Source organism: Misgurnus anguillicaudatus, chromosome 23, assembly GCF_027580225.2.
Source record: "Misgurnus anguillicaudatus chromosome 23, ASM2758022v2, whole genome shotgun sequence".
NCBI classification, from domain to species: domain Eukaryota; kingdom Metazoa; phylum Chordata; class Actinopteri; order Cypriniformes; family Cobitidae; genus Misgurnus; species Misgurnus anguillicaudatus.
This window is the reverse complement of record NC_073359.2, coordinates 8466372-8482502: the sequence shown is the minus strand read 5'-3', so window position 1 is coordinate 8482502 and position 16131 is coordinate 8466372. Positions and strand designations below refer to the sequence as shown.

Sequence of the window (16131 nt, the reverse complement as noted above, 5' to 3'; positions counted from 1 at the left end):
CGCCCTCACAAACCGTCACCTGTGACAGAAAAACAAAACCCATTAAAAATGTGGGGGAGGTTTATATGGAGTGGACTGCATCTGGAGCCAGTGCTTCAAGAACCACTACGCACAGACTTATTAAAGACATGGGTTTCAGCTGTCGCATTCCTTGTGTTAAGCCACTCTTGAATAACAAACAGCGTCAGAAGCGTCTCAGAGACAAAAAGGACTAAACTGCTTCTGAGTGGTCCAAAGTTATGTTCTGTGATGAAAGTATTTCCTTTGGAAATCAGTCTGGAGGAAGAGAGGAGAGGCACACAATCCAGTTTGTTTGAGGTCCAGTGTAAAGTTTCCACAGTTGGTGATGGTTTGTGGTGCCATGTCATCTGCTGGCGTTGGTCCACTGTGTGTTCTGAGGTCCAAGGTCAACGCAGTCGTATAGCAGGAAGTTTCATAGCACGTCATGCTTTCTGCTGCTGACCAACTTTATGGAGATGCAGATTTCATTTTCCAACAGGACTTGGTACCTGCACACAGTGCCAAAGCTACCAGTACCTGGTTTAAGGACCATGGTACCCAGCAAACTCGCCTAAAATTAACCCCAATGTGAAGAGCTGAAGCCCACTATCAGAGCAACCTGGGCTCTCATAACACCTAAGCAGTACCACAGACTGATTGACTCCATGCCACACCGCATCACTGCAGTAATTCAGGCAAAAAGAGCCGCAACCTAGTATTGAGTGCAGTACATGCTCATACTTTTCCGTTGACCAAGATTTCTAAATATTCTTTCTTTGTATTGGAAATATTCTAATATTCTAATTTTCTGAGATACTGAATTTGGGATTTTCCTTAGTTGTCAGTTATAATCATCAATATTAAAAGAAATAAAAAATTGAAATATATCAGTCTGTGTGTAATGAATGAATATAATAAACAAATTTCACTTTTTGAATGGAATTAGTGAAAAAAACTTGCAAAATGTGACTTATGTAATCATTAATAATCATTAACCTTCTATGATCATATCCTTTGTAAGTCTTCTGTTTGTCTTGTTTTGTGTTAAGTTCCTGCATGCAGTAAGTTCCTTTACAGATTAATATTTCTACAGAGTACTTCCTTTACGATTACATAAAATGTCTGGTATTGTGAAGGATAGCATAGATACTAGTTCAACCATGGACAGAGAAGAAAAAGAAGAAAAGACTATCGATATCTACATCACTGCCGAGACCGTAAGAGATCTTAAACACAAGAAAGAGATGGAGGGATCTAACACAACAACAACAACCCAACCACCTAAACACACAGGTACTGCGTTTCTGCTAATATATTTCCTCATATGAAGATACAAAATAAGACAAATAAACATTTAAAGGCACAACGGTTATAGGAGTTTACATGTTCTCAGTTTATGCGAGCTGGTTAAGTTAATAGATAAACATCATATTTGTCATCTATCTTCAGAAAATGAAAGTTTGAGGATGAGAAGATCAGCTATTGTGTGTTTGGTGTTACTGTTTGTTCTTCTACTGACTGCAGTCATCGTGCTGTGTGTCCTGATCATTACAAACAATCACCAGTTTCACATCAAGAACAAAAACATCACAGAAGAGAGAGATGAATTCATAGCCAAGTACAATAATATCACTAAACTATATGAACAGTTGAATCAGGATAGAGATGAACTACTGACACATATCCATGGTAATATTACAAAACAACACAATTCAATATTGAAACAACTTTGTAAACTGAACAACACTAAAGATTTAGCTTCTAATAAACTGTTTGTGTTTACAGATGGGTGGATTTACTGTCAACTCAGTTTGTATTTCATTTCATTTGAGACGAACAGCTGGGATGAGAGCAGAAGAGACTGTAGAGAGAGAGGAGCAGATCTGATCATCATAAACAACAAAGAGGAACAAGTGAGTGAAAGATACTAGATAAAAAGATAGCATCATTGTGATATAAATGTTGTTTTGTTTTGTCATAGGATTTTGTTAGCAAATTTTCTGGTAGATTCTGGATTGGTTTGTCTGACAGTGATGTAGAGGACATATGGAAATGGGTTGATAACAGCACACTAAACTCTAGGTGAGAAAACACTAAATTTAACCGATTGCTAAGTCAGTATTATTTCACACAGAAAGCATTACTCAATATCCAATGATGATCTGTAGTTCCAGTTTCTGGGACACTTCCCAAAAGGAGCCCAATGGTAGAAGAAAAGAGAACTGTGCTGTAAACTATTTACCAGGATGGGCCGATTACCCATGTACTACACCTTGGCAATGGATTTGTGAGAAAAAAATTAAATGAGTAATTTAAAGAGAAACAACTTAATTTTTTAGACAATCTGTCTTAGCAGAATAAAATTTACTAAGTGATCTGTCAAACTTCACAGTTTCTCCACAGCAAAACTTTGATATTTCCATTGTATATTATGACTATGCAAATAACATTTTGTTTCACTTGATACAGTCTAATAAATAAAGCTTTCCAGTAAATTAATTTGATTGTAAATTTCCATGTGTGTTTGTTTTTCAATGTGAGTAACATATGGGGCCCTATTTTAACAATCTGAAACGCATGTGCGAAGCGCAAAGCGCAAGTGACTTTGTGGGCGGATCTTGGGCGCTGTTGCTATTTTCCCAGCGGGAGAAATGAGTCTTGCGGCAGGCGCATATCAATAAGGGGTTGGTCTGAAGTAGGTTCATTATTCATAGGTGTGGTTTGGGCGTAACGTCAAATAAACCAATCAGAACGCTATCCAACATTCCCTTTAAACGCAAAAGGGCGCAAGTTCCATGGCGGGTTGCTATTATTATATGAGGGATTTACCAGGGGCACGCCAGGAGCGGTTCACAGCCGAGGAGACCCACGTTCTTGTAAGAGCAGTCAAAGACAGAGAAGTTGTTTTGTATGAGGATGGGAGAAACCCGCCCAAATCAGCGTCGGTTAAACAGGCGTGAGAGGAAATAGCCGCAATTGTCTCATCAGCTGCGCCAAGCACTACAATGATGTCAGGAGACAGGGAGATCCCAAGCTTGCCAGCATAAATCGGGCACACAGGAGGACATCGCTGCGTCCACCCTCACCGCGGAAAGGGTTTGGGGGCTTTGAAATCGGACCCAAGAAACGCAAGCAAGGTCCAACCCCAAAGTACACTTACAAATCAAGTTCATATACATTAAGGTTTCTTATGAAAATATTTTAATTATTATTTAGATAAAATAAACGTAATACAGCCATACAACAAACTTATGGAAGAATTTTAATCGTTGCATGATAATTGTTTAACGCTGCCACACAAAATAAATAAAAACTATCACCACAATGCTCACCACTATGATTTCCCTTATCTCATGTATTAATATTTTTTATTGTAACAATTTATGATTTGCAAAAATAACTGTTGCATCTGTGTAGATTAGATAAGCAATGCGCTTTGTGCACGCTATAAATTATGGTCAAGCATGCGTCCTTAAAATAGCATAATGAACTACGCGCAACGCGCCACTGACTTTAGACTAGTTTTTTTTGGTTAGTAGCGCAATTGTTTTTTGAAACTGCAAAATAGCATAAGAGATGGTTTGCGCCGGAGCACGCCTCCTTTTTTGCGCTGAACCGCCCAGGGAGCGCAAGTTCATTCCATAGTTTGCCGACGTGCGTCTGTGGAGGGAAAAACCCGCTGTGCGCCGGTGCAAAATACGAAATGATACATGCGTCACTGACAAAGTCAATTGCGCTGGGTGCAAGATAGGGCCCATGGAGTAACAGGTATGCTGTGATCATATTAGTGTATACGCTAAAGCCTTTATACGGAGGGGATACGTTTGGAGGTATATGAAGTAATGTAATTTTACAACAGGACGTCTGTAATATTGATGGTCAATTCACACGAGATTAGAAATCATTGTAAAACATTCAAAAGTGGAAGGAGTAACTTATTCCTGCAGCACTCTATTACTGTGCGTTCACACCAGATGCAGAAGAAGCGGCAAGCGCGAGTGATTTATGTTAAATCAACGCAAAGACGCGAATAGGCATCCCGCGGCACAGTAAGAGCGAAAATCTGAACGTTAATCAATCATGAGCTTGCTCTAGTAGTGGCGTGATTACAGAAGCCCCTCCCATGACACGAATTTCTGCTTTAATGTCTCAAATGACTATAGAATTTCACTCGCAATGCTAGAATACTATAGGTTAAACAGTCCAATGTTTTGGAACAAAATAAGCCAAGTATTTTTATGCAGCCGAGAATCGAGTCGATTATGAAGAAACAGAAATGCAACAAAGCCTAGACAAGTCCAATAATGTATATTAAAGCAACACTATGTAGTTTCCATGTAAAAATGACTTACAGCTCCCCCATGTGGTTGAAAAGCGAAACAGTGCCTGGTATTAGACACTCTTCTGCAGGCAGGGGGCGGGGCGGGGCTGTGTTTCCTACCTTCCACTGCCACTTTCAGAGTGTGCTTGTAGCAGCTAGGAGGCTGCTCAGGTTGCAGCAACAGTACAATTTGTCCAGTTAAAAGTTGTTCTATCTCTGAAATAATTTTAGGGACATTATTTAAAGGTAAAAAAACTACATAGTGTTGCTTTAATGCTTCTCACCTTGGAAATGTATGCTGTAATCTGCTATAGTCATCCTTTTCATTTGATTTCAGAATACCGTTGATAAAAACAGTCTCAGAATCAATAAAGAGTATAGCTGTTTTCTGCAGTTCACTGTTTCAATGATCTGTTGCTATTTTTGCTTTACTTAACCAGCTGAAGTGTGAAACCTGTTATTTACCTTATAAATAATGATCATTTGAAATTTTGCCAGTGAAAATCTGACAAAAGTCTCAAATCTTATTGTGAGATAAAGAGCATCACAGTTTGATTTCAAGCTTTAAAGGGATAATTCACTTTAAAATGAAAATTCTGTCATAATTTACTCATCTTCATGTTGTTCTAGACCTGTATGAATTTATTTTTTCTGATGAACACAAATGAAGATATTTTGAGAAATGATGGGAAACACAGAGCAGTAAGTGACCATAGACTTCCATAGTATATACTGTATATATATATATATATATATATATATATATATATATATATATATATATATATATATATATATATATATATATATATATAAATATATATATATATAAATATATATATATATATATATATATATATATATATATATATATATATATATATATATATATTAACATTAGCACTGTTGTACTATGCGCGTGAGTAATGAGGCAGGTTTAAATCCATAAAGGAACTTGTATTATTGTAAAGGAAGTAATTTTACAGCAGAATGAGCGAAAATGGGTTTCAACAATGTGTATTGCGGTTTACCTGAATATATTATGCGGTGGGCATACTTCCCAGTTTCTAACATATGCCCGCACCCACCCACGCACGCACACACACACACACACACACACACACACACACACACACACACACACACACACAAACCTTCTGTCTGTTATAATATTTAAGTTAGAAACTGGGAAGTCTGCCCACCGCATAATATATTCAGGTAAACTGCAATACACATTGTTAAAACCAATTTCTTTCATTCTGCTGTAAAATTAGTTCCTTCAAATTATACAAGTTCATCGATGGATTTAAACCTGCCTCATTACTCACGCGAATAGTACAACAGTGCTCAGTAGTATTCGTCTGCTGCGCTGTTACCATCTAGACTACACTGATACGGTGAATTACATATTTTATAAAGCAACTTAACATTTTGAAGCACTGAAAATGGTCACTGAAGATGGAGTAAAGAGTACTGCTCATATCTATGAAAACACTAGAAGTAAGCTTGGAGATTCCAACACAACACCATCACCACAACCTACAGGTAACGTTTAACATTTTAACATTTCTCCATCTCAAAATATAGATTGCATGCTTTAAAATGATCCGAGAGATTAACATTATTTTTTTTTGTCCTTAGTGAAGATGAGATGTTACAGATCCGCTACTGTGTGTTTGGTGCTGCTGTGCGTCCTCCTGCTGACTGCCGTCATAGAGCTCAGTGTGAAGTTGATTCAAGATAAAGATCAGCTGAGAGTTAAGATTGACAATCTGACTAAAGTCACAGATTTTTTATTTGCCAAATCTGAAAATCTGACCAATGAGAGAAATTGGCTAATGTGGGAGAACAATATACTTCAGAAGAATCTTAATAAAGGGGGTAAGTGTCTTTGATCTGCTTCTTAAAGGCTAGATGCTGTATAACCACCACTGTTACTATTTCTATTACTCTTATTTGATCCAATACATAAAAATGCGCATAAAACAGGGTCATGGAAAATAGCTAATAATGCGGAAACCCTGATATTGAACGCTTTTAAAATACTATCTAGATATTCATAGCTGACACATTTACAGTGGAAGTGATCAAATCTTATAGATTGTTCAACTTGTTCAGTTATGAGGGGGAGCGTGATTTACTCATTAAATTGGCTATTTTAACAGATGGATGGATTTACTTAAATTTGTACTTCATTTCAACTGAGACGAAGACGTGGAATGAGAGCAGGATGTACTGTAGAGAGAGAGGAGGAGATCTGATCATCATTAACAACAAAGAGGAAGAGGTGAGTGAGAGAAACTGGGTGGGGATATGAGTACAAGTACTGTATGCACTTTATTTGTTTTTGATTTTAGGATTTCATTAGCCGCAAGACTATTTCTAGTGGAGCAAGGTTCTGGATTGGTTTGTCTGACAGTGACGTAGAGGGCACATGGAGATGGGTTGATGGTACCCCATTGAACTCTAGGTGAGAAATCTTTAAATTGATTATTATCCAATAAATAATTCTCACAGTCATGATCATTCTAATGATTATCTGTTTCAGTTTCTGGGCAGCTGGAGAACCCAATGGCAACATATCTGAGAACTGTGTTGAGTCCATTAGACCAGGATGGAATGATGCGTCGTGTTATATTGCTCAAAATTGGATTTGTGAGAGAAACGTTTTAAAATGAGTTGTAAATTGTTTATTAAAGGGATATTTCTTTTCCAGCTCCCCGAGTGTTAAACATATGATTTTTGCCGTTTTGCAGGCCATTCAGCTGATCTCCGGGTCTGGTGCTGGCACTTTTGGCATGGCTTGGCATGATCCATTGAATCGGATTGGACCATTGGCATCGCGCTCAAAAATAACCAAAAAGTTTCAATATCTTCCTATTTAAACCTTTACTCTTCACAGCAGGCAAAAATAGTCCACTTGGTCACTTTCAATAGCAGGGGACTATTTTCGGGCAGTGCATAATATCACTACGCCTGCTGCAGCCATGTTATGGCAACATAGTCATTGATTATTATGCCAGAATGAGAGTATAGTTCCTAAACATATCTGCCTAGAAAATCACAACTTTTAATTTTCCGTCGGTCTTAGTAAACGATGTAACCTCAGAACAGCCATAATTTGGTTATTTTTGAGCGCGATGCTAATGGTCTAATCAGATTCAATGGATTATGTTAAGCTATGCTAAAAGTGCCACCGCCAGACCCGGAGATCAGTTGAATGGATTCCAAAACTGTAAAAATCAATTGTTTAGGGGAGCTGGAAAATGAGCATATTTTCAAAAAAGTGGAATGTCCCTTTAAGTACATTGTGAACACGCCAGAGTTTTAATGCATGAACACCAGGATGTTTAAGTCATTTTAGACAGACTGTCTGAGCAAGTGAATGCAATAAAACATGTTCTTATTATTAGAGCAAGTCTCCTTTCATAATTACTATATTGCGATGGACATTGCACATTCAATACAGCAGCAACTAAACTAACAGAGATCATTAAACTACATTATTACTTCATGTTTCATGATTTTAACCCATAGATAAACATCTAGCTCAAAGCAGATCTGCATTGATTTTCAGCGGTTTCGCATTACATTTCCTGTTTTTCTCAGAAGTAAAGTGTCAAATCACAAAAGTAAAATGGGTTGTGAATGCTTCACTAAATATGCTTGTAAAACTATTACAGAAGCAGGTAATAAATATACAATAAAGTTATCATAAAATGCAAACAATCTTGCGCAACACGATCTCATAGAAACTCATGTTATAGTTAATAAGCAAAATTTGAGAAATTTATTCGTGTCCATGGCACGAAATTCAGCTTTTTCGTGCCTTTAGCACGAATGTCTTTTTCGTGATACTCACACGAATTTCTGTAAATAGTTTGTGTCCGTGGCAAACATCACGTACTTCACCAGTCATACAAACATTCTGCAAACTGCATGAAGCAATTTTATTTTAGAAAAAAACATTGAGTGTGACATGAAATTTGCATTTTAAGACTTTTTCTGTGGTTACATTTTATAAATCTATCCATTAGATAAATATTACACCTTTATAAAAGAATTTTACTGTACAAAGTCATATCTATCCATTTTATTTTCTACATTTTAAATAAAAATACAGTCGTTTGCAAATATGCTGCTTTCAACTAGGCTTCTGTAATTTGGGAAAAAATAAAAAAATACTTTTTTAAGGTGTCAAATAAATCTTCGCTGTCCCCAGAGTACGTATATGAAGTTTTAGCTCAAAATATCATATACTGTAGATAATTTATTATAACATGTTAAAATTGCCACTTTTTAGGTGTGAGTAAAAATGTGGTGTGTCCTTTAAATGCAAATTAGCTGATTTCTGCACTAAACGACAATTGCGTGGTTGAATAGTGCAGATTAAAGGCGGAGTCCACGATGTTTGAAAAACGGTTTGGAAAAGGATACGGGCCGACTACCAAAACACACTTATAGCCAATCAAATCTAATCAAATGCCGGGTTGCGTATGTGTGGAGCGGGTCTATCAACAGAAAGTCCAGATTCTATTGGGGTAGGGGCGTGTTTGTTTAGGTGATTTCAAATATCAACATTGGCTTTCAAACATCATGGACTCCGCCTTTAAGGGGGGGTATTATCCCCTTCTGACATCACAGGGGAGCCAAATTTCAATTACCCCTTTATTAACATGCTTGCAGAGAATGGTTTACCAAAACTAAGTTACTGGGTTGTCCTGTTTCACATTTTCTAGGTTGATGGAAGCACTGGGCACCCAATAATAGCATGTATACATGAAAAAAGTCAGATTTTAATGATATGTCCCTTTAAAAAAAAAAAAACAATTATATTCAGTATACAAATTAAAGCTAGAGAGTCCAAAGGCAACTAATTTAATGTAACAATGATGTCATTGCTGTTGTTCATATTGAGACGTGAAGCTGATGTGATACTGAAAGCAGCAGGTCTTTATGTACTGTACAGACACTTTGTTCTAGGAGAAGGAGAGCAAGCCGGACATAGAGATGAAGGGAACATTTAATAACATACTGAATTTTATACCAAACCTTCGTGTTTAGAAGATAAACTTCTCACCTTTTTATTTTTATGTTTGTAAATGTGTTCCTACAGATGAGTTGAATCTTTTCTTGATAAGAAAAAACCTGTTTGATCAAAATTCAATTCAGACAAGCAACTCGTATTATGATCACATTATAGTGTATTGTATATATTTACTCACCACATCCACACAGCTGATATGAGGAGCATTTGAGGTATAAACACCAATGGAGTAACTGTGTACTTACCTGACACTGAACTATCCATTTGCTCTTCAGAGAGGGCAATATTTAAATATTAGAGTTTGACAGATCAAAAGCGTTTACATTAAAGTCAGATGTATGATGAGATGTTGTGTTACCTCCTACAGTATATGAATACTCTTGTATCTCCTTACTGTTGATTGAGTCCAGGTACAGTTTGTTATATAGTTTGACTCCATCTGTTACCAGACTCCCGTTTTTATACCAGATGTAAGTATGTTTGTTACCCAGAGTGCATTTGGTTAAGCAGCTTAATATCACTTTTTCTCCATCTATCACAGGGTTTGGGCTGCTTATCACCTGTGTATCTAATGAAAAGGTCATAAAGTTGATATACAAAATAAATACCTGTGGTACTGGTAAAGAACAAACAGTTACCTGTAACAGTAAGAGTGACTCCAGGTAAACCAGAAAATGTCCCATCTGATCATCAGGTTCATCTTTGTTTCTCCAGTTTGTTTTCTGGCTGAACCACGCCCTTACGAAACAAAAATATATTGAAGTATATTGGAAAATATCATGTAATATATTAGGCAACATATTCCCATATATGGGATTTAATATTTATATTTTCCAATATATTGAAATATATGCATGAAACATAGATGTATATATGATACAAAATATATTGCAATCAAAAACAAAAAGGGCACTATATTTTTTACATGTAATAGTTTGTCTTTATATGCTTTGATATATTGCAATATATGCATAGACCATACATGTATATATGAGACAAAGTATATTGCATTCAAGAACAAAAAGGCACTATATTTTTTACATGTAATAGTTTGTCTTTATATGCTTTGATATATTGCAATATATGCATAGACCATACATGTATATATGAGACAAAGTATATTGCATTCAAGAACAAAAAGGGCACTATATTTTTTACATGTAATAGTTTGTCTTTATATGCTTTAATATATTGCTATATATGCATAGACCATACATGTATATATGAGACAAAATATATTGCAATCAAGAACAAAAAGGGCACTATATTTTTTACATGTTATAGTTTGTCTTTATATGCTTTGATATATTGCAATATATGCATAAACCATACATGTATATATGAGACAAAATATATTGCAATCAAGAACAAAAAGGGCACTATATTTTTTACATGTTATAGTTTGTCTTTATATGCTTTGATATATTGCAATATATGCATAAACCATACATGTATACATGAGACAAAATATATTGCAATCAAGAACAGAAAGGGCACTGTATTTTTTACATGTAATAGTTTGTCTTTATATGCTTTGATATATTGCAATATATGCATGAAACATACATTTATATATGATACAAAATATATTGCAATCAAGAACAAAAAGGGCACTATATATATATATATATATATATATATAGGATGCGTAACAGACACCAGCAACAAGGAGGCTGATAGATAGGTCCTGACTTATGATCCTGACCCACACTCCTAATCAGTAGGTGGCGGTAATGCCACTAAAAGTTGTTTGCCAACTGCCAGTAAAACTCAAGAAGAAGAAGAAGAAGGCTGATGTCAGCAGGCTCCAAGGAAACTTCAAGTTTTAAAAGGTATATAAGTTTTCAGAGCTGGTGCTTTTCAGTTTTTATATTGCATCTCTGAGAGATTTTTGTGAATAACTTGTTGTTCTGCTCCACAGATGCTGTTTTAAAACAGTTTCCTATTAGGCCAAGGAAGCTGATGTCAGAAAATCTATCAACAGTAGAATCTGCGAGCTAATGGCATTAAGACACCAGGTGAAGAGCAAAAGCACTGGTATTTAAGTGGTTTACATCAGTGAAGATCCAAGGTGGTCTCCTAACCAGGATAATGGACTGTTCTTTTGGCAATTTTTTTTTTTTGCTTTTTCACGGTTCCCAAAACTTCATGAAAGTTTGTTTATTATTTATTTGTTCATTATTGTCTGTGCATTTTGTTTATTGATATTGTCTTTATTGATATTGTCTTTATATTGTATAATGGCACTGCTGAAATTTTGAAATGTACATTGGTAATTTAAGTTGCTTTAATTTATATTTTGTATATTTTTTTGTTTAATGGCACTCTTTTAAAAAGTAATTTATGTAAATGCAATGCAACACATTTATGTAATGTAATGTAAAGACAATCACATTTCCTTTGACTGACCATATGCAAAACCTCTTGTGGTTTTAATGGGCCTATAGAGCTCTGTACCTCAAATTGGGTTTAGTATCTGTGCCTGATTAAAAGAAAATAAAGGTGGCTTTTGATAGATTACCCATCAGTCTGGGTTAATATGTGGTGTAAATGTTTGTATATTGCTGGTTGCATATTTAAGTATTTATATATTTTAGATGTTTCATGTACATACTGTATATATCCCAAATATATTCATACATTGTATGTGCATGTTCTCATATATGTACACATATTGTGCATACATTTACAATAAATATGTACATATATTTCCATCTAATTTTACATATATGTAAAATGTATTCCACAATATATTGAACACATATCTACATATATTTCATGTATATTTCCATATAATTTTACATATATTTGAAATATATTCTACCATATAGTAAACATATACGTGAAACTATATCTCTACATATATTGTTAATACATTTTCGCATATAAATCAAAATACAATATTGCAGATATTTATAAATATAATATTGCATATATTTTTAAATATATAAACACATATATTTTATCCATGTACAATATATTGAAAGTGGCAATAATTTGTATATTTTGCAATATACTGCAATATATTACACATATATAGTAAATATGTACCATCAATATATTATTCCATGTATTGCCAATGTATAATATATTGGAAAATGGAAAGTAAAATAATATATTGCAATATATTACAATATATTTCAAGTAATATATTGGTAAATATATTTTCCTTTCGTAAGGGACAACCCAGTTTTGATGTTGATGTTTGAGTAAAAGCACTTCAGTTTCACATCAGTCTCCTTTAAAGCACAAATATTGTATTCATCACAGGTTACAGGCCAGGGAATGAAATTGAGTGAACCTCAAACTAAAAATGTAAGATTTACATAGGAAATATGACATCAAATATGAGAATGTTTAAAGCAATTATTAAAAGCATATGCCAAAAACACATTTAAATTCATGCATTTGGCAGACAAATCTAAAGTGACTTACAGTGCATTAAAAGGTACATATTTTATCAGTACTGTACGTGCGGTCCCTCGGATCAAACCCACAACCTTTAACATACCACAGAGCTATAGAGGGGCTTTTAAAGAACTTACAGGTGCTGGTCATATAAAGTGAAACTTGTATATTATTTTCATTCATTACACACAGACTGATATATTTCAAATGTTTATTTCTTAAATTTTGATTTAAAGAGAACTAAGAAAAATCCCAAAATCTAAGAAACCACACTCTAATCAAATTAACTCAAAACACCTGCAAAGGCCTTTAAATCATCTCTCAGTCTACTTCTGTAGGCTACAAAATCATGGGGAAGACTGCTGACTTGACAGTTGTCCAAAAGATAACCACTGACACCTACAAAAGAGGTTGGCTGTTCACAGAGCTCTGTGTCCAAGCACATTAATATAGAGAGGCGAAGGGAAGGAAAAGATGTGGTCGCAAAAAGCAATAGGGATAACCAAACCCTGGAGAGGATTATGAAACCCAATCAAAAATGTGGGAGATGATTGAGTTGCAATATGATTCAATTCAAAGCTTAAATGATACGTACATTGCACGATGCAGTGATCTCTTATCGTCCATTATTGAATTGGAGAAGAGTAGTTAGCGAATAAAGCTGTGGGAATCAATATGATGATCTTATTTACAGTAATGAGAAAATGGCCCTTTAACCTCTTGAATGTTGAGCAAAAGCCGTTAAATCAATGCAGTTTGTGTACTAGTTTCCAGTTTCAAATGTCCATACTTTCCCATTACAAAAACAATACTTTTAGGGCATAGAACATAATAAGCAAATTGGGATGATATGACCATGGATAGGACCACAACAGGAAATAACAACAGAACAATACAAACTTTAAAATAAGAGCCATCAAAACAAATAGCAAAACATAAGGGCCGTTTCTCAATCTGAAGACTGCAGCCTCCGGAGGTCGCAAAATTCCGTAGAAATTACAATGTTATTGCAGCTGGTTTGCCAGTAATTTACCATAGATTAACATTTGTTATTTACTGGCAAGAGTTTGTTCAAAGTTAAATTAATTTTAAATATTAACATGTCTTTATCTTTACAGAATAAAACTATACAATAACAGCCTCATGCAAAGCATTCTGGGAACCAGAAATCATCATCAACCTTTTTCTGTTTTTTGCTTCAGATTTTGTTTCCCAGAATGTTTTGCTTGATGCTGTTTTTTTAATTTTACTCTGTAAAGACAAAGACTTGTAAATGTTTAATGTTCATTTAACTTTGAACAAAATGTTGCCAGTAAATAACATAAATTTAAATCTATGGTAAATTACCGGCAGCCCAGCTGCAATTTCTACAGATTTTTTTTACAGTGTACGCATATTACAACAATTTATGATTAACTAAGAATACTAGTCAACTTTATAATTTTTAATATTCTGAAATAAGTCTTGATGACGTATGCAGCCTACAAATGCGACCTCCAGAGGCTGCAGCCCCCCGATTGAGAAATGGCCAAAAAAGCAGAACAAAAAAAACAATCAAAAAGAAGAAGCATGACTGCTCTGTAAACGCATACTAAACGGGACAACTGTCACGCTTGTACACTGTAAAAAACATTCTGTATAAATTACAGTATTACTGGGTATTATTGGTAACTAGCTGTCAGTAACTTACTGTAGATTTTACATTTATGTTATTTACTGGCAACAGTTTGTTCAAAGTTAAATGAACATGAAACATGTTAGGTAAGGTTACTTTTATTGTACCCGTAGGTAAATTTGTTTTACAGTGCAATGACATTCAATGGCATCCAGTACAACAAAAAAAAAAAAACACAACACAGAACACTACAAACATAGGGACAATTAAATAAATACTCATACTAAATAAAAGTGCTCTCAAAACATTAAAATATTGTCTTTGTAAAAGAACCTAAAAATATAAAAAAACACCTCTACAATTTGTTTATCATATTAACCGCATTTGGTACAAAGCTGCTCTTATATCTTTTCGTTCTACACCTTGGGACTTTATACCTCCTTGCAGATGGCAATAACTAAAACTCACTGTGCAGGGGATGAGAATCATCATCTAAGATTGAGATGGCCATCCTATGTACAGTCTTTATCTTCTACAGTAAGTTACTGGCAACCAGCTGTATAATTACAGCATTTTTTTACAGTGCAATGTATACATTTTTTTGTGTGTATGCAGGGATCCTGTGTACTGTATCATAGTAAGAGCATGTGAGCGAGGGATCGTCCCAGAACAGTGTGACTCATTTTATTTACGGCTAAATTACTTTTCATTAATTTTACTAATAGTCAGATTGGGCAGGCCTTCACAAAGGGGCTTTTAATTACAACAAAAAACCTTAACAAAGATGGCACTTTGGTCATCCAGGGGTAAAGGGGTGGAAAGGGGAGGCACCCACTGCACAACCTCTGCCACCCGTAAAAAGTTACGTTTTTGTATATTTCACACTGCACAAGTTTATGCAAATTCACCACATAATACGAGTACATTTGCGTGAGAGATCAGGATACATGCCCCATTATGGTTTAAAACAGTTGTTTACTTTATTGAACAGTTCATCTAACTTAAAGATAGATCATTGTGCTAAAAAAACATATATATTCTTATAAAACGTATAAAAATGTACAAATAGAAACAAAAATCATGTAAAAAATAAAACAACATGCTATTAAAAGAATACAGGAAGACCACAAGCCTCTTTAACTGGAAATTTCACAATATTTTTTTCAGTTCCTCTTTTTTTTCTGTTTATAGTAAAAAAAACACACTTTTCAAAATTTAAATAATTTTCATGAATCATGATTTAATAATATGGTTGTTACTAAGTAGGACCTTATTTTTAAGATCTATAATGTAAAGATACCCATTACATTTACAGTTTTTAAATGTAAACATTACATTACATTTTTAATTCAATTTTACAATCACTGTTGCTAGGGTCTGACAAGCTCTTTAATCATTAAATGGTCACTGTTTACTAAAACTATCCAAACACACAGGCCTTGACATGAAGACATGTTTGTTACAGTGTGGTGGACAGCAAGGGTCGGCAAGGCTTGATTTAGTTAAGGGTTATTTTGACTTCACAGTGGCATAATAAACATTATCAGTGGATGAATGTTGTATAGTAGGGGTGGAATATGTGGTCTGCTTGAAGTTAACACTTGAATAATGAAGGTCCTGCTCCTCTGAGTGAGTCTGGTGGGTAACGTCAGCTTCTGCATACAGGGGTGTGGAGTTATCCAATGTAGATGAGTCGGGTTGTGGCTACAAATTAAAATATGAATTAAAGTGACCAGCATA

At 34.9% G+C, this 16131-nt stretch overlaps 2 protein-coding genes across 6 annotated transcripts in view; one reads left to right on the top strand and one right to left on the bottom strand.

Annotated features, from left to right (window-relative positions):
- The first annotated feature begins 676 nt into the window (after nucleotides 1-676).
- On the top strand, nucleotides 677-7383 carry LOC129453089 (uncharacterized). The gene is made up of 10 exons (XM_073862412.1): nucleotides 677-1293; nucleotides 1450-1689; nucleotides 1786-1913; nucleotides 1982-2082; nucleotides 2175-2296; nucleotides 5759-5866; nucleotides 5963-6202; nucleotides 6487-6608; nucleotides 6679-6791; nucleotides 6870-7383. The coding sequence occupies exons 1-10, from the start codon at nucleotides 1119-1121 to the stop codon at nucleotides 6997-6999; spliced, it is 1479 nt and encodes a 492-aa protein (XP_073718513.1). The 5' UTR covers nucleotides 677-1118; the 3' UTR covers nucleotides 7000-7383.
- Nucleotides 7384-15229: 7846 nt separating this feature from the next.
- The window catches only part of LOC129453455 (uncharacterized), a 51696-nt gene continuing 50794 nt past the window's right edge, over nucleotides 15230-16131 (bottom strand). For 2 of the 5 annotated variants that reach the window (XM_073861999.1, XM_073861998.1), the window contains exon 9: nucleotides 15230-16095. In XM_073861999.1, coding sequence (XP_073718100.1) covers nucleotides 15901-16095 — 195 coding nt within the window. In that variant the 3' untranslated portion in view covers nucleotides 15230-15900. The remainder of the gene's footprint in view (nucleotides 16096-16131) is intronic. The other 3 variants (XM_073862000.1, XM_073861997.1, XM_073862002.1) reach the window with 3 other exon arrangements.

Coding starts and splice junctions, on each gene's coding strand:
- LOC129453089 (XM_073862412.1), top strand. CDS start 1,119: ATGTCTGGTATTGTGAAGGATAGCATAGATACTAGTTCAACCATGGAC. Junction 2,083..2,174: donor AACAGCACACTAAACTCTAG/GTGAGAAAACAC, acceptor CTGTAGTTCCAG/TTTCTGGGACACTTCCCAAA. Junction 2,297..5,758: donor GCAATGGATTTGTGAGAAAA/AAATTAAATGAG, acceptor AACATTTTGAAG/CACTGAAAATGGTCACTGAA.